Here is a 19,883-nt window from a genome sequence, read left to right as displayed (position 1 = left end):
TTTTACTCGTAGCACACGTGAAAAATAATTTCAGGGAAATTTGCGAAATGTAGAAATTCAAGGGATATGAAGAAGAATCATTAGATAATTATATATTGTATATTTTCTAAAAAAGGGTCTCCGATTTTGAGAATTACTGCTGACATATACATGTGCATTACAGCAAGGCATTACTTTATCTTGATAGAAGAAACATTGTTTATTGATTAGTTATTTTAAGACACAACAAGATTCGAACATACCAGACGAATATGTTGAATGATTCAATGTTCGCGATAACTGAAAGTGTCTATTGATTAGTTATTTTAAGACACAACAAGATTCGAACATACCAGACGAATATTTTGAATGATTCAATGTTCGTGATAACTCAAATTATCTATTGATTAGTTATTTTAAGACACAACAAGATTCGAACACACCAGACGAATATGTTGAATGATTCAATGTTCGCGATAACTGAAAGTGTCTATTGATTAGTTATTTTAAGACACAACAAGATTTGAACATACCAGACGAATATTTTGAATGATTCAATGTTCGTGATAACTCAAATTATCTATTGATTAGTTATTTTAAGACACAACAGGATTTGAATATACCAGACGAATATTTTGAATGATTCAATGTTCGCGATAACTGAAAGTGTCTATTGATTAGTTATTTTAAGACACAACAAGATTCGAACATACCAGACGAATATTTTGAATGATTCAATGTTCGTGATAACTCAAATTATCTATTGATTAGTTATTTTAAGACACAACAAGATTCGAACACACCAGACGAATATGTTGAATGATTCAATGTTCGCGATAACTGAAAGTGTCTATTGATTAGTTATTTTAAGACACAACAAGATTTGAACATACCAGACGAATATTTTGAATGATTCAATGTTCGTGATAACTCAAATTATCTATTGATTAGTTATTTTAAGACACAACAGGATTTGAATATACCAGACGAATATTTTGAATGATTCAATGTTCATGATAACTCAAATTGTCTATCGATTAGTTATTTTAAGTCACAACAAGATTCGAATATACCAGATGAATATTTTGAATGATTCAATGTTCGCGATAACTGAAAGTGTCTATTGATTAGTTATTTTAAGACACAACAAGATTCGAATATACCAGACGAATATTTTGAATGATTCAATGTTCGCAATAACTGAAAGTGTCTATTGATTAGTTATTTTAAGACACAACAAGATTCGAATATACCAGACGAATATTTTGAATGATTCAATGTTCGCGATAACTCAAATTGTCTATTGATTAGTTATTCTAAGACACAACAACATTTGAATTTTGAATGACTCAATGTTCGCGATAACTGAAAGTGTCTATTGATTAGTTATTTTAAGACACAAGATTCGAATATACCATTTGAATTTTGATCATTCATTGAATCATTTGATCATTCGCGAACATTGAATCATTTCAATGTTCGCGATAACTGAAACAATATTCCATTCTTCCTGTCATTTTTAATATCGTCATGGTATTATGATCACAGAAAATATTAACGCGTCTATGCATAATAAACCACGTAATAACGTGCATAACAAACGCATTTAAAATCGTATCAACGTTTCAGTGATAATTGACAGCCGTTAAAATTTCAAAGCTCTGGTCATTAGCGTTTACGTACACTATACCTTCCCTATTTCTACACGTACACGTACAAACTATCAAACAGTCAAACACACAATCGACAAATTATTTCTTCACGGAAATTTCAATTCCTCCTTCGACAAAAAAACGAAAAGAAAAGAAAAACAAAGCGGAAGAGAATAAAATGATTGATATACGTATAATTTTATGTGCTAGACTAATTTTTTTTTTATTTAATTCTTTACATTCTCAATTTGTTCAATTTCGACATTTGGAAGAATTTTTTAACTGTTTGATTATCATGTGGCTGACTATCCCCAGCGGGATACCATCCTCGCGTTTGCTATAATAGGTTATATCCTTTGTGAGGTCTACTGGGTGTTTCCTTTTCAGTCTTCTTTCCATGTTTGAGGTGTTGATCGTTTCCGCAGCTAGCCGGTTTGGGCGTGTTGCTATTCCTTCTTTGTATTTTTCTGCATATTTGTTAATTTCTTCCTTGACCCTTGGTATTCCCAGGTCCCTCCGTATGTCCTCGTTTCTAACGTACCATGGGGCGTTTACCATCGTTCTAAGAATTTTAGCTCGCATTGTCTCTATTTTGTTTATATGGCTCATTGCTGCTGTCACCCATAGTGGTATTCCGTACGTCCAGATTGGTTTTACGATCGTTTGTAGGACGTTTATGGCACAAATCCCTTACCACGAGTCGTGGTTAGAGGCCAAGGGGTTAAGATGCAAAATTCTCAACAAAAATAAAGCGAGACCACGGGTATAATTCAATTTCAACCTGAGAAGCTTGCGATATCTGTATTCACTTCGACGTTCGATAGCCGCCGCGTACGTAGCTTTATTTCACAGTTATTTCCTCAGCGATCCGCGGGGAAACATTAGCCATTGGCGCAGTATCGGCTTCCGGGTTTTCGTATTCGGGACACGGGGCGAGACAGTAGTATGCGACGTAAGAAAAGAGGGGCGAGGCAAAGGGGTGGCAGATGCCCCGTATGCGGATGCCCGGATTCTACTCACGTCAGGATAATCAATAGCGACTGTTCCATGGTAATGTATATTCGCGTGCAACCAGAGAAGCGTTCTAACGCGTGTTGCGTCCTCCTCCGTACAATCGTCTCCTCCTGCTCCTCCTACAACTGCTAGTCGTGACAGATACAAATAACGTGGACGAAGGCGCGTTTCCTGTTTATTCGCGATGCCGCGCTGGGGACCGCGATGAAAATTCACCAAACCATGTTTTACGTCCCGACAAATCGTGCTGTGTACTTTCTGCAATTCGCCCGAGGATACTTGCTTTTTAAATTGAAAACCGTGTACAGAGAAATATCGCGCCACGTCGGTCTACGCGGGACGCGCTCTGTTTTCTCAAATCAAATTTCCGACGCAGTTCCTTCCAAACGTCCTATGGCCAGTCGAATTTTAATTTCACCTATCGATGAGCAACACATTTCCCAGCGATAGTGATATCATGTACGTGATAATCGCACGCATAACGCGGGATAGTTAAATTAGTTCGAGAAATAACGCCGCGTTCCGCGAAAAGAAAAGTCGATGGAAAAATGCTGGTCAGGTCGCAACAGCCAGCAAATGTACATTTACTGTTTCCTCGTAACAGAGGGAAATATCATCACGTGCAAATATTGAAGCAATTATTGAAACGAACAATCGATAATTAGCAGAGAGTATTGCACATTAACGTTGTTTATGTTAGCTGTAAAGAAACGTCATCGACTTTTTATCTGTAAAGCTCGCTGCAAAAGTTTCCACTTGTATACAATTTCCTATTGATTAACGAGGATCAACAAAGGAGGAAATAAAAATTGATTAAACATTTCGATACTCGACAATTCCACGACGATACGCCACATCTGCTCGACTAGGAAACGTCGAATTCTTGTTACGGTTTTCTCCAATTTTCCCACATTTCCTGGCCGTGGCAGAGCGAATTCGTCGGATCGACGAAGATAAGACACTAGCCCGAGACTCGAAAGCTCATTCCTTTGCGGCTTCGTCATTGCCAAATGACTCGGCTGTTTCATCGTTACTTGTTTATTCGCGTAAAAGCTGAAATCATGGTGTACTTGAGAAAAGATTGAAATTTTAGACGCGAGAATGCGATTATTAAGGAGCGCGTGCAAGTTATGCGGAGAATTATGGCTACTCGATTACACATCAAGATATTCCAGCAGGGCAGAAAGTGCAGCTTTCGCAAAGTATGCGCCGCATAGTTATATAAGTATGCTAGTTGCTGCATCCAGCGTATCTATCTGGAAGCTCCAACGTATCAAGGTATTTGCTACACCAGCGAATAAAATTGGTAACGCCACGCGTTATTGTAAACCGTGTCGAAAGTACAATTGTCGAGAAGAGTTTGAAAATCAGACTAGGCGACATGAAACACTCGATCGATTACGTTTATCAATGAAACGGATTATGTCGTGCACGTCCAAGTGTATTTATATCATTTTTCTACATCGCACGTTTTATCAAAATATTGGCTAGTTGGCCGTTTCCGACGAGTATACTCGTCATCGCTTACCTTTTTAGCTACACACTTTTCAAAACAACGGCAGCACATTCAAATGGCTGCTGAGGCGAGCAAAACTCTGATAGAAAGAAGACTAAAAAGAAAGCACCCCACTGACCTCAGTAAAGAAACAAAGTAGCCAAACTGGAAGATCACCTAATGACAGAATCAGCAATCATTTAGTCGCTGACCCAATAGTTGGCCAGAAAGTAGGTCAGCAGACAGCAAGCTAAATAAAAACCATTAATATGGAATTCTATAGAATCGTAAAGTGCAGAATAAAATTTGCTCTGCTGAGATTTTCTCCAATTTAATTCTTAATTTGAATCTCGAATTTTAATCTCAATTTCTTGAAATTATATCGCGTATCGTCAGTGGTAACAAGGACGCGTTCAAAACACCAGCTTCCTATGGCAATTACTTAGTTGCCAAGCCAATAGTAGGCCAGAAAGTAGGTCAGCAGACAGCAAGCTAAATAAAAATCATCAATATTGAAGATATAAATATAGAATTGCATAGAATGCGGAATAAAGTTTGGTCTGTTGACAGTGGAACGTAAAAGAATGGAAGACACGCGAAAGGTACGATACAAATACATGGCGATAGTAAAAGAGAATTGCTTGTCATATTGAAGAAAATTTGTCCCATTAAAGAAGAATAATACCATACGCTGGAAACCACTGGGGGAAAGTCAATTGCAAGTGGAGACGATTACAGTTGATGCGAGCGCTGCAACGGCTATTACAAACCGGAAACTGAAATTTGATTTTGTGGCCGCGTATCGTTTCTCGCCGCACGACTCTGGCCCGCGTCCTGAATTCGCAATAGTCTTGAAACACAGTTACACCGTCAGCTGATACAAGTGGCCCTACGTGATCCGCTAACAGAGTGGCCTGGCAAAAGTATAATTGAATTAATAAACTAGCACGAAATCTGGCGGCGAACTTATTTAGCCCGGAACAACCGGAACAATACGACTGTTGCAGCAGACCTCGAAAGAATAAAATATCCTATCTGTGCTTTGATACGGTTGCTCGTTGCTGGAAACTTACGATTTCCTCTGTTACGCGATAAAATTCAATTGTCTTATTTGTGGCGAAGCATCGTCGCCTCTGTTGCTTTTTATAATTTCGCGAAATATTTATGCCTCGTATCTTGTCGATTGTTTCAGCGGTTTGCTTGGCCCGTGACGAGTCTCGTAACGCACGTGGAACTTTCGGACAAAAGCGCTGTCAACAGATATTAAATTTCTATCGTTCGAACAGAGGCAATTGTTAGTTTGTTTTAATATCCACAGAGTGGCAAGATACATGGCCATTTCATTTGCTCCACCACGAGATACAATACGCGAATTTACATTCTTACGAACATAATTGAAGGAAGGGAATTTCAATAAAAATTTATTTCGTCGAAATATCGCAGCGCTCCGCAGTTAGCTGTTCTTCACGAGTACACTCGTCGCAAAGAAATGGCAATTTTTCGCGTTACCACCAGCCTCTGAGTGATACAATTAAAAGATAAAATTCATTTCGTTACAATTTAATTTTATATTATAACACGCGGACTCTGTGTCTGACGAGTATACTCGTCATCGCTTAGCTTTTTCACCCACGTCTCAGGAACGTACCTTTCGTGTATTACGTACATTTTTGCATATTCTATGCGCTTTGCAAATTTGTCTGACCTTAAATTCCCCACTATTCATAAACATTCGCGGTCTAATAATACATATAAAATATAACAATGAAGCTAACAAAAATAAAAATAAATAAATGTAATACAAAAAGTCCCCTGCTACTAACTGACATTTGGCTAACATGTCAGCTATTAGGATATTCGAATAACAAATTGCAGGATTTTTACTACAATTAGTTTATTTACAATAAATAAATTAAACAGGATAACTAATGGCAATAACATATTATAATTAAGACAAGTAGAACATTCTCTCAACAACGCTATTCGCACTCTCTGACTTCTTAACTCACAATTTCTTTTTTTTTTTTATTTGGAAGAATTTTACAATCGATTGTCATTGAGAATTACAAGTCAATTATTCTGGCGTGGTACCATAACATGAATAATAAATAATTATCGTAAGGTTGATTCTAGCTGAATCTAATGTAATGTCTTTTTAGATCATGTTAAATAATTGAGTAATTAATGGGCTCTGGTGGTTGTTAACTCTCGTGTTATATCTATTACTGAATTTGCATATTTCTTCTTTAATACGTTGATCTGCACATCTGCTAGATGCTGCCATCGATATTTTAATAATGCGAGTCGCTCATGCGGTGGTCTCAAGAATGTTCGCAACATCAAAACTACTGACTGTTGTTGAATATAATGAAGGAAAGTGTGGTATACATTATTCCAACCAAATGGTTTCTTATGCCACCACAATTAGAAAAGCAATCAAATGGTACGGAAAACTTGGCATTCGACTCCTTCTGGAAATTTCTGTTGTAAACGCTTTGACGGTTTACAAAATTGCAACAGGGAAGAATATAAATATTAGAATATTTAGACAATTATTAGTCGCAAAATTATTAGGCTTGTCTGAAAGTACAAAAAATCCTTGTCTTCGACGGAGTCAGCATAATATCGCCGTCCGGAAAAATGATTCCGGAAGAAGCATTAGACGCGCGTGCAGACTATGTTATGCAAATAAAAGACGTCGAATGGAGCGAACAAAGGCACAGAAGAATTTGAAGAAAACAACAACTCATTGTCCAAATTGTCCCGACCAACCTCAGCTATGTATAGAATGCTTTAAAGTTTTACATTCTAAATAATTTTTTAATAAACCATTTTCCTATTACTTTTATAACAATTCAACAGTTTTGTTATTATGGAATATCTTTTCAAATAGCTACGACGATCCTTCGCAAGTAGTCAAATAAGCGACACCCGAATATGGGTTACGCGGCCAGACCAGAAACTTTGCTGACACCCAAATACGGATGTCGTGGCAGTCAACGTCTTAAGTATGGGTATATCAAGGTCGCGATGTATTGTTTCGTTGCTAACATACAACTCACACTGACTGTTAAATCATTTTCCTCCCTTAGCAACTCCACGTCTTTTGTCTTAACCCAATCACGCACATGTTCCGCTTGTTTACAACTCGCCCGACACCCCCAAGTCTTCGTCCTTCGAAGAATTTCAAAGAAAAAAGAGAGAAAGAATAAAGGAAAAATGGAGCTGCGGACAGCCGCCAAGAGAAGATCGTACGGCAGAAGCGTTGGCCAACAAACACATCCCTCTGACCGCTTTTCACGAGTGTCCTGAAGCGCGAACCACTATGACCAACGATTCCGGCGCGCGTGTTCAGCTCGTGAAACGCGTGGTTGCCGCGCTCCTACAATTTGCACGGTAAAACGCGGAACGTGGAAGTGGCGCGGAGACTGCCACCTTGCAGTATGCGTAAACCAGCTTTAATTAGTCGAAACGAGCTTTAATTAGTCCTGACGCAGACACAGCCAGCGTTACGCTGTTCACAGCTACCGACGCTTCTCTTCGTCTTCGTCTTCTTTTCCCCATTTTCGCTCGCGCCTTCCTCTGTTTTCTCTCTTTGTCTTCGCCAACGCCAGCACCAGGGGATCATCTTTCAGACAAACTGGCTTCCCACGATGCAACACGGCCTACATATTCACAACTTGCTCCCGGAGAGCTTCCCAAAGACCAGAAAGCGAGCTTTCGCGACCGCACGTATCAGGTTATCGGGTCAACCACGTTGGTCTGGTCCATCATGCTACGTCGAAATCGTCCATTACGTGGATCGTCTGGTTGTTGGCCCATGGCCATTTCCACGATGACGAAGAATCGAGATGGAAGAGCCTTGGACAGAAAGCAAACGCTGCTCTCTCGGACGTGGCATCGCAACGATTCGAAACACGGTAGCTCGCAGCGTCCCAGAGCTGATGGATTTCGTGCTGAGACCGGTCATTCGCTGGCTGAAGCTTTTTCTAATCCAACGAAGATTAAGTGTTGCTAGATTTTGTCCCCGAGATGAATTTCAATCCGGCAAGATCTTCTAATCGTCGCAGCGAACGTGTACGTGAACGTTCGAGAGTTTGAGGATGGTTGGCCTGTCAATTTTTAAATTGAAAAGAATTCACTAAATGATAAAGATATCACAGAGCACTCGACGGAAAGGACGTAAGAGAAAGAGTAATTTTATTCAAGCCAATTGCTTAATATATTGTGCAATTTTAAATACAACGAAATACATTCTACGACGAATAACAGAGTTTTGTTAAAAATGGGAAATATTATGAGACCTGTGAGCGGAAGCGAAAGTAGGGCAAGTCCGTGCACCAAATCCAACTAATTTATTTTGTAATTGTTCCTGGAAATAAAAATGTGACAACCATTCGATATTTATAACGTTTCCTGGCACAGGAAATGTATTTTTAAATTCTGTGCCATAAAAGCAAAAGTGGAATTAAAAATTTTCATGATACAATTAATTACATCCATTATACGTACGTTATATGCAAACAACTGTACGAAGCTTGTTTCTGCCAACTGCTTCTTTGAGTTTTATTTAATTCTATCAAATTTATCAGTTTCATTTTAAGCATTTGTTAATAGAATTTTGATATCGGTTGTTGCTACATTTTTCCAACATAATGAATTATTCGTATCACACGTGGAATTATCATTTTATAACTTGTTGGAACACAGCATGTTAATTGCGATGGATTAAATGATTGCCGATTAAACAGAAGTGCGTAAAATTTTGACAGTTATGGAACACGCGTTAATATCGCAAAAGCATCAATTTATTTTCTGGCATTTGTACAGGCGAATATTGGGAACATTGAACTCTACGTTCAATCCAACGCATCATAAATCTTTGGAATTAAAAATTGTTTGACGCGCCAAACAAAAATTTGTAAAAAAAATGAACATTGGAAAATAATAATCAAATACAATGAAATCTACGGTACATTTCCAGGACTGAGTCCTAAACTACAGTCCAATAATTCAGGATAATTTGTTTAATCTTCCAATATATTTCATTTTTATTCCTATTTCACGCTTTGTTCGATAATAATATGAAATTCGGTGATCGAATGATTCTGAAATTAGAATTAAACGATCGAATTGAATTTTCACTGAAACCTACGAGCCAACGTCGAAGTTTGATTTAATTTTAATGTATCGAGAATAATTTTTTAAACTTTTCTAATCGAACAGTTAAAGTCGTAAACGATAGAAAAGAGCAAGTTAATAATATCGCTAGAAAATAGAGATACGATTTTTTCTTTTAGCGAGCAACCACGTGAACTGCATGCAGAATACAGCGAAAAAGAAGTTATAAATCGTAGAATAATTTATTTTAGCTTTTAGGGCTATCACGATAAAGCTGCGATCGTAAGCGCCAACTAGACTATGCTTTTACCATTTATTCTCCTTCTAAACTTCTAAATCTTGTAAACGTAGAAATTGTGCAGTATCGAAGCGACGAATGACGCTGACGACGAAATTGACAAAAATCTTCATTCCTCACACGTCATTTGCCATTTCAGCTTCCTCGTCAATTCATTGATTACCAAGCAGTGAAATAATGCTTACAAGCTACTTAACACTAGAACCACCGATAGTTAACACGAAGCTATTTATACAAAACCAGTGAAAATCATTGGTCTTTAAAAAATACCTAATAATAGAATATTTGTATATTTATTAATTTATTACTTTCTTACAGAAGCAATTCCATGTTATGTAGTACATTTTTGCTATTATTAATCCATCCGCTACCATGATCGACCTAAACGAGGGTTAGCACATTTATAAAATTGTTGAACCAGTCGTTCTGACTGCTGTGGTATTTCTAGCGTCAGCATCTAGCGATCCAGCGATAGATCCGGAATTTTCCTGATAACTGATATTGTCATATCGAACGATACGCGGTAAAAATTTGAAAAACGCGCGGCAAGTTGTAGAAAACGAAGAAACTGGTCAATTGGGGTTCGATGAACAAATTGCAGGACTCCTGTACACTTTGACAAGTACCACTCATTTTCACTGGTGTTGGTATAAGTAGCCTGATACAAAATTATTTTCAGTTTGAGTACATGAAAAACAAAATAAAATTCATTATATTATTCTTTCAATTATCGTTTAGAAAGTCATTAGATGATTGTGGGAAAAATATAACACGAAGTAGGAATTTTAAAATAAAATTGTAGAACCAGTCGATTTGACTTGTGTGGTAGTTCTAGTGTTAAGCACAAAGTTACTAATAAACATAAATGATTCGTACATATATTGGCTTGGCAACTAAGTCATTAGGTTGTACTGACAAATCCGCAATCACTTAATTGCCAGCCCATAGAATGCTACACGATACATGTAAATACTTATTTATACATATATAAAGTTGCTTAGTTAGGGTACAAAAGATGCAATAAAGTAACAGACACTGCATAAAATTTCACTACACAGATCAAAAACGCAAATGCAATTTGTCTGAAAGAGAAGAGAATATACGACAGTGGCGTAAGTGTTGGAATTTTTGGAGCTTCATAAAATTCTAGCGTTTAAAGGGAAAAATCAAACTGGGACGAAAAAGAAATTTAACACATCCTTGAAATTCTCAACCGACAAATTGCAAAATGTCGATAATTAACAAAACACACAAACGCGTTAGTTCCAATCCTAATCAGCAAAGGTACGTTCGCGAGGAAAAAGTAAAAAGTAAAGAATAAAAAATAAAAAATAATTACAGTCTCTTAAAGGAAAATTTTATTTTCTTCTGGAGGAAAAACAGGATTCCGTTTTCTCACCTCATATTTCCAGCGTTCTTTTCGTGCAGAAACTCTCCATATCCATTTGTCAATCCTTGAAATTCCTTCGCGTCACTGACAAGTTGCAAAATGTCGATAATTAACAAAACACACAAACACACGCGCGTTCCGATTCTTATCGGCAAAGGTACGTTTGCAAGGAAAAAGTGAAAAATAAAAAATAGAAAACAATTACAGTCCCTTAAAGGAAATTGTTTCTCTTCTGGAGGAAAAACTGGATTCTGCTTTTTCACCGCATATTTTCAGCGTTCTTTTCGTGTAAAGAGACTCTCGATATCGATTTGTCGTGGGCTTCCGGTCGCGCGATATCCAAACCCGCTTTGATACCCGCCGGTACGTTAACGTTTCTTTCCATTGTCTGTTGCAGAGTTTACGCAACATGATGACAGCCAATACGACGGATGCCTGTGAAACGCGTGATCCCTGCCAACACGGCGGAATCTGCATTTCCACCGACAGTGGACCCTTCTGCGAGTGCCGGTCCGGCGATTATGAGGGCGCCTATTGTGAGAAAGGTAGGTTGTTTTACATCCGGAAGCTTCGTTGTTTACGACCGTTGTTGTTGCCGCGTGTACAGTCTCTTGTTTGCGGAAACGATCGGACAGGTCGCAGCTCTGTCCGCCGCGTTTGTCGGCTTTCGATCTTCATCTTCGCAGAGCGAAGCTTTTGTGCCGATCCGTGCAATGGCCACAGCGTGACTCTACTAGGCAATTGCGTTAGCTATGGCTAACAGGACAGTGGGAAATTCCAGTTACAGAAATTGGATATTCGATAGGGGAAAATAATATTCAGTGGAATTGCAGGCTGATAATTTTTGCAATTTTAATTGTATCGTTTAGTGTAAACGGGATTTTTGTTATTAAAAAGATATGCAAATGTAGAAAATAGTAGGCAACTGCGTTAGCTATGGCTAACAGGACAGTGGGAAATTCCAGTTACAGAAATTGGATATTCGATAGGGGAAAATAATATTCAGTGGAATTGCAGGCTGATAATTTTTGCAATTTTAATTGTATCGTTTAGTGTAAACGGGATTTTTGTTATTAAAAAGGTATGCAAATATAGAAAATGAGTTTGCAAGGAAATCTTCTTTAAGATAGGTACCTTCTCCATGCAGCGAAAATTTAGAATTGTTTAGAAATTTAATACATCTTTCTCCTTTTTATTTATTTATTTATTTAAGTCGCATCGATTCATTTGGATCATTAGCAATCACGTTACTCGCGTCACATTAAGGAAGTTTGCTTGTGTCTGCACATAGAAGTCTACACCATTCTGAGTCCTCCCTTTGATTATGGAAACTCGCGGTTGTCCGGAAAGTTTCTTTCGTTCCATAAGGTGATAACAGATGAACAACAATTTCTCTTTCATATTATTTTATTGAATTATGATCCAATAAACTGATATAAAACAAAAATCATTGTGCGTCTATTATTTCCTTATAAAACGAAAGAAACTTTTCGGACAACCTGAAGATTTCAGTGAAACGCCTGGTCGCGATTGCGATAACACGAATCGTCTTATCTGTGTGTGTCTTTTTTTCCTAAAATGAAACTAAGAAACATCCATCAATCGTATGTTTTAAACAACACGAATACACCCATTTTCGTGTTGATTTTATTCTCATTTACTTGTGTTATCTCGTTTTGTTGCCAGCCAAAACTCGCTTGGCTTTTGCTGTTACCTGAAAAGAGAAAGTAAAAATGACAGTTCCATTTAACCGAACACTTTTGCACGCCGGCGTAAGCTTGTCGTTCCATTGCATCGATACTTTACATGGCGGTGTAATTTCATTACAACCGACTACACTGTCAGGCACCGTATCGCGGCCAACGTGAATCAAGAAAGATTTACAAGGCGAGCGTGCATTAGGTGGCCGGTAATCGCGCTATAAATTCACGGCACGAGCGGCCGCGTATTTTATGCAACAATGAGCCCCGCGCGAAGATGGCATTAATTTAAAGCATTGATACGGCCGTGAATAATAAGGAAGCGAAGGCAACGATAAAAGGAGCAACGAATATAAGAGACGCGACGGTTGTTCTAACCAGAGGCGGCAGTTGCTCGTAAAAATCGCCAGCTTGCGAATGCGCAGGCAAATTTTCCTGAACGACCGCGTCCGAATGAAATGTCGCAAAAAAGATTTATCGCTTGTTGCTTCGTTCGCTAACAAGCTTCGTGCCAAACGATGCTGCGCAATATTTTTTTTCTTTGCCTTGGTATGGCGCCATTAGGTGGTATTGACAAATTCGCAATCACTTAGTTGCCAACCCATAGAACAGAATTTGTTGATGGAAGTTTAAAGTTCAAAGTTGTCTAATTTTTACTATGCTTCGATCAGCATCAAGTTTGCTATTTCTGTGGTCTTCCGCACAAAGCGCAACGTGTCTTCTTCCTTTGTATTGGCTTGGCAACTAAGTGGTTGCGGATTTGTCAATACCACCTAATGGCAAAACCCGCAATCACTTAGTTGCCAATAAGAGGACATAAGGAAACAAGATAACAGCAACGATAGGAAGCAAATTGTGATATTGTCCGTGTTCAGAAATACGAACACGAGGAGAAAACGCAGTCGGGCAGCCGGAAACTTGCAATTAGCATACGAACACCTGACGGATCTTCAAGCTCGTTCTTCTCGAAAACGAAGCCTCGAACGAGAAAACGTCGTTCTTCCTCTTCGACCTATCTTTGCACGTAGAATAGACAGCCGATCGCTTGCACCACGATTTCCCAGATAATTGTGCGCAATTCGCAAAAGTATATCGAGTATCCAGAATATTGGCTTGGCAACTAAGTGATTGCGGATTTTGCCATTAAGTGGTATTGATAAAAGCCGCAATCACTTAGTTGCCAATAGAACAGAATGTTTATTCGTATTTCACAGCCCATCGCGAAAAATATTGTTGCTATCTGTCATATAAAATAGCGGACAAAAGTTTAAAGTTTAAATTTGTCTCATTTTTACTGTGCTCCGATTAGCATCAAGTTTCCTATTTGTGTGGTCTTCTGCTCAAAGACTTTTTACTTCCTTTGTATTGGTTTTATATTGGCAACATTCCTTTGCTTCTCTTACGCGTCTATGTTTCTCTGACATATTTCTTACTATTTTTATTTATTATTTATTTATCTCATATACATTTTTCCTTATATCTAACTTTTTCTCCCCTTCTTTTAATAACTTCGAATTTACAGCAATTGCAATTTTGTGCACGCGTTACTTTGCCGCAAGAAAATCGCGCTTACTTTTATCCTCTCGTAACGAAATTCGAAATATCGATAGATGGAAGGACTTGAAAGTTAAAAATTGCCTTTCTGACTGGCAATGTTGCTTAGAAAGAACATTTCCTCGAATCTCTTCTCTCTATCCTCTCTACCATTCCATCTTCCTTTTCCAAACACCTGGCCGAGTACTTTGATTCCGATGATACAAAGAGCTCAGCGTAGAATTCTATCCTATTTTATTTTATTACATTTCTCCATTCCGTTTTCCACCTTTCCCGCAAAGAATGGAGCAATCGTGCGAAGATACGTCCTTGAGTGTTTTATTTCGCTAAAATATTTTCCGCTTTGGGAAGAAGAAATTCTTTACCATCTTGCCGCGTCGTCTCTTTCCAACGTTTCATAACACCAAAGATCCCCTGCGATATTTTACTAAAACTGTGGAAAGTTTGTCGGTTGTCAGCCGAGTGGAACGCCACTTTCAATATCAATGAGGCAATACGTTTCCTGTGACTCGACAATTGTTTAAATTAAGCGCTCTTTTGAAAAAGCGCCGTCGTAAGTTGAAAGAAAACTCGCTCGCAAGTAGCAAGTTAAGGGCCCGTTTAAATGCATGAGCTTCGCAACCAGCTCCGGAGCAAGGTTTTTGCATGGGTGAAATGGTCGAAATACACGCGATCCGAAACTTTCAAACGAACGTACGATTGTTTAACAATTACAATGTTTCAAGATAATGGAGGAAGAACAGACGATTAACCGCGAAGAAGGTCAAAAGCTACGACACGGAATATTCGAGGGATGAAATTTTCTTCCACGATAAGATCGTATGACATTTAACCCCTGTATTAAGGGTGGGATTTTATTCTGGGAAATAAATAAGTTTTACTTGGATTGACAATTGAGAAACGCGTATTTCTTTAGAAAATTTCTCGCATCGAAAGTTGATCGAACTATCGTAATTTACGTTAAAATTAATTTTATTTAGAAATCTCGATAGATTGGACGAAAATATGCCATCCGCTTAGCTGGTAAACTGAAAATTAAAAAAGATCGAAAAGAAAAAAAAACACTGGAGTTTGAACGATTCTACTTGAAAAAACGAGCGAAAATTGGAGTGTGCGACAGCAAAGGGCAAATGTCGTAAGGTGAAGGTAGAGTTAATTGCGAGAAAGTTAATTTGCCGCTATTAAATCGCGAGTCTCGATCAGCTGTTTCGTATCACTTGTTCAAATCACGAAAGCTTTATTACGCTTTTCCCGTATATTCGCTTGTTATCACAGCGTGCTTTCCAACTTTTAATCTCTCCACTTTGTTCGCCACAAACAGCCTATTAGCTGCTTAAAATCTGCTAGAGTCTCGATCTTACCACCGTTAAAACAATCATCCGCCTAACCAGAGGAAACAGAGATCGAGTCAAATTGATAGAACTTTCACCGTCTCGTTTTTCTAGCTTTTATTCCGCTTGAAATTTCTCTATTACGACCGAGTTAAACGTACGTTGCAGTTTGTAAGAAAATCGTACAAAATAGGATGATAGAGGCAAAGAAAGAAATATTCATTCGATTCGATGACAATTCTGACGACGAGCTTTGTCAGATATCTGAGACTTTCGCGTGGCCAAGTATTAGGTTGTCCGGAAAGTTTCTTTCGTTTCACAAGGAAACAATAGACGCACAATATGTTTTGTTTTATATTCCTTTGATGTATTACCTTTTTTATCCTACAATTTGCATCGTATGATCCATTTTGCATTATGTGTAATATATTAATACGTGTAATAAAATATTTCCCATCTATTGTTTCCTTCTAAAACGAAAGAAACTTCCCAGATAACCTGATATCATATAATTGGAAAAAAGCTAATTAAAATTACAAGTAAAATGTATAAATGGAATTCTACTGTGAAACAAATTATCACAGCGAGTCTCGCTCTTTAACGCTAGAGAGATGAGTCATATTGGGCCATGTTGAACCATGAACGAACCAGCAAAAATTATCTTCGTTAATAAATATAATTATTTATGAGATAAGTTGAATTTTCTGGATTTTATTTCAATTGATATCACACAATACTAGTGTTAATTACATAAAACTAATATTAGTAGAATTTTAGAAAGCACAGCTCGCGTAGTATTGGCATCAGTATACTCTTAATAAAACAGATTTTACTTTGATCTCAAAATTATAATGGTGAAATTTATTATAATATACCACCTACTGTCTGTCGATATTATTAAGCAATAAATTATTCTGCAATTATTTTTCAATAATTGTTGTTATGGTGTAGGAACGTTGTATTGAGTTGATAACTAAATGATTGGGGGCTTTGCCATTGCCACTTAATGACAAAATACAATAATATAAAATAAAATATAATATAAATATATTTTAATAATATAATATAGAAATATATAATATAAAATAAATATAGTATAAAAATGTAATATAATATAATAATACAATAATATCGACAGACAGTAGGTGGTATATTATAATAAATTTCACTCGTATAATTTTGAGATCAAAGTAAAATCTGTTTTATTACGAGCATACTGATGTCAATGCTACGTGAGTTGTGCTTTGTAAAATTCTACTAATATTAGTTTTATGTAATTAGTACTAGTCTTGTGTGATTCTATCAGTTGAATTAAAATCCAGAAAATTCTACTTATCTCATAGATAATTTTATTTATTAACGAAGATTATTTTTGCTAATTCCATTACCATCTAATGACAAAACCCACAAGTCGTTGAAAACGATCAACACACAGGGTCCTTTGTTGTATATCAATATATTGACAGTTTTGTTAGAAAAATACAGCTTAAGATGTGTAATCCTTATACCATTACACGAGATTATTTTATTTTCTTGTCATTTTTTTTTTTTTTTTTTTAATGAGATTAAATCTACCACAGGCTTCTTTATGAGATTGAAAATTTATCAGAAACAGCGTGTACCTTGGCACACAATACACGAGGAGATTATTCTTTTCTTTATCGAAATTAAATTCATCGTGGGTCTTTTTATTGAATTAAAAATTTATCAGAAACAACGTGTATACACCTTAACGCATTTCGCGGTAGAAATACTTTGCAGATTATCAGTTAATCGTTGGTCACGTAATACATAGTGTGTCCCCTTTTATGCTCTTATTAATGTCGCTGGAGTATTATCAAGAATTATTATGCATTTAGAATTATTATAATGCAGCATACTATGCGGCCTGTAGGAATTTTTTCAGCCTCCAGTTCAATAGGGCAATGTGAATACCAAACATAATTACTATTTACTATTTTCTCGATTATTCATATTTTTCTAAAGTGCAATTTTTAACGAAAACACGAAGATTGAACAATATTTGCGAGTAACGAACGTAGCACGAATTATACTACGAATAAATCGTTAAAAATAAGGACAAAAATAAGGACAAATTTCAGAAATGAATTTTGACAAAGTATCAAGTCCAAGCCATAAATAGCAGAATCTAATAATTAGCAATCTCATCGTACACTTAATCAATCAATAGACTTCACCAGGAATAGACCAGAAGATGGTAGAATTTTAGGTGGAAACAAATATTTGTTCCACTCGTCGAATCTTCTTAAATTTGCATATTTACGATCAGACTTTGGATGTTTACGCGTGTGTATAAAATTGAAATACGAAGTAATATGCAGAAAATATCGAAAGGAAAGCGGTCGTTACGGTATTTAGAGAGTAAACCAATTTCTTAAACAAATTCAGACTCTGCGATTTCTCGTAATTAGAATGCGGATGTTTACGCGTTTATGAAGAGAAATTGAAACATGCAAAAATGTATAGAAATAGGTACAGGAATACGCGAAATATCCAAAATAATTCTTTAACGTTAACTGGTTTTAAAATTTAATTTAACATTAACATTTCTCTCGTTCGTCTAACTTTCTGCAAATTCTCGAGAAATCAGATGACATAAGAATTTACATAAAAAAATAACGATGAATGGTGCAATCTTAAATAAAATTTCGTACACAAAATCTACAACAGTACGATTGACGTACATAAGAATTTCAATTCGCATAAACGTCCACCGCCTGCTCCTAAATTCACCAAAGATACGAATTTACGTAAGCAGCTGCGGTTTAATAGCCACTTGAAAAAAGACATCGGTCAATTTAATTCACGCTCGCGAGTCGCTCAAAAAAAAAAAAAAAAAAAAAACAAAGAAAGAAAAAGAAAAAGGAAGACACGCGTTTTTCCTGCACCGTGAAAAAGCCTGGAGGAATGCCGGATCACGTTCCGACAAATTTAAAAGGTCGTGAGCGAAATTTCATGTTTCTCCGCGGACAGCCAACGTCCGGGATTTACTTTAATTGCGATTTACTATGCGAAGTAAAACTCCGTGGCTCAGCGTGCACTTACGCTCGTGCTAATGCTGTCAGACGCTATCAAATCGACGTGGTCCACTTTGTCGCTCGTTTGTTTTTATCTCCGAAAAAAGGCAGACCGGCACACGGCTATGAATTCAGCCCGGCGAACACCCTCTCTCATTATAATATATTTGAATAAATCTCCGGTTTTCATACTCTGCGGCGTATTTTTATCGCAATCCAAATTTTGCGAACGATTCTGAAAATTAGGTGCCCGGTTTGTTTCACCATAGGATCATAACGCTTTATTTTAATGCGACCAAACAGTCTTTGGAATTGACGTTTCTCGCAACTATTGGATTGGCAACTAAGTGATTGCGGGTTTTGTCATTAGGTGGTAATGGAATTAGCAAAAATAATCTTCGTTTATAAATAAAATTATCTATGAGATAAGTAGAATTTTCTGGATTTTATTTCAACTGATAGAATCACGCAAGACTAGTATTAATTACATAAAACTAATATTAGTAGAATTTTACAAAGCACAACTCACGTAGCATTGGCATCAGTATACTCGTGATAAAACAGATTTTACTTTGATCTCAAAATTATACGAATGAAATTTATTATAATATACCACTGTCTGTCGATATTATTACATTATATTATTATTAATGTCTGTGTTATAATATTAATGAATTGTTAAAATTATAATTAATTGTTATTGTTATTGTCTGTCGATATTATTATATTATATTATATTATTATTAATGTCTGTGTTATAATATTAATAAATTGTTAAAATTATAATTAATTGTTATTATTATTGTCTGTCGATATTATTATATTATTATATTATATTTTTATACTATATTTATTTTATAATATATTATATTTATTTATATTTTATTTATTTATGTTTTTATATTATATTTTATTTTATATTATTATATTTTGTCATTAGGTGGCAATAACAAAGCCTGCAATCATTGAGTTGCCAACCCAATACACTGTTTCTACACCCTAACAACAATTATTGAAAAATAACTTTCGATTTGCAGAATAATTTATTGATTAATAATATCGACAGACAGTAGGTGGTATAATCATTATCACCAAATGACAAAATCCGCAATCACTCATTTGTCAAGCCAATAATTTCTTCTAAATTTGTAGCAAATACGTATCAATTATTCCAAGCAAAACAACATCAAAAAACGGAATGAATGGAGTGAATGATATCGAGTTCAACTTTGAAATTTAAAAAATGAATCAATGCATGTCGATTATAAAATTATACATTTCTTTCCACATTTAACTCTGATTCAATTTTCT

The 19,883-nt window shown here is 36.5% G+C and overlaps 1 protein-coding gene across 10 annotated transcripts in view; it reads left to right on the top strand.

Moving 5' to 3' along the window:
* LOC126926018 (neurexin-1) overlaps positions 1-19,883 on the top strand; it is a 659,019-nt gene that overhangs the window by 215,588 nt on the left and 423,548 nt on the right. For all 10 annotated transcript variants that reach the window (XM_050742092.1, XM_050742091.1, XM_050742090.1 and 7 more), the window contains exon 3: positions 11,347-11,494. In XM_050742092.1, coding sequence (XP_050598049.1) covers positions 11,347-11,494 — 148 coding nt within the window. The remainder of the gene's footprint in view (positions 1-11,346; positions 11,495-19,883) is intronic.

This window comes from Bombus affinis, chromosome 17 (genome assembly GCF_024516045.1).
Source record: "Bombus affinis isolate iyBomAffi1 chromosome 17, iyBomAffi1.2, whole genome shotgun sequence".
Lineage (NCBI taxonomy): Eukaryota > Metazoa > Arthropoda > Insecta > Hymenoptera > Apidae > Bombus > Bombus affinis.
Note: the sequence above shows the minus strand (reverse complement) of the source record. Positions and strands in the feature narration are given on the sequence as shown.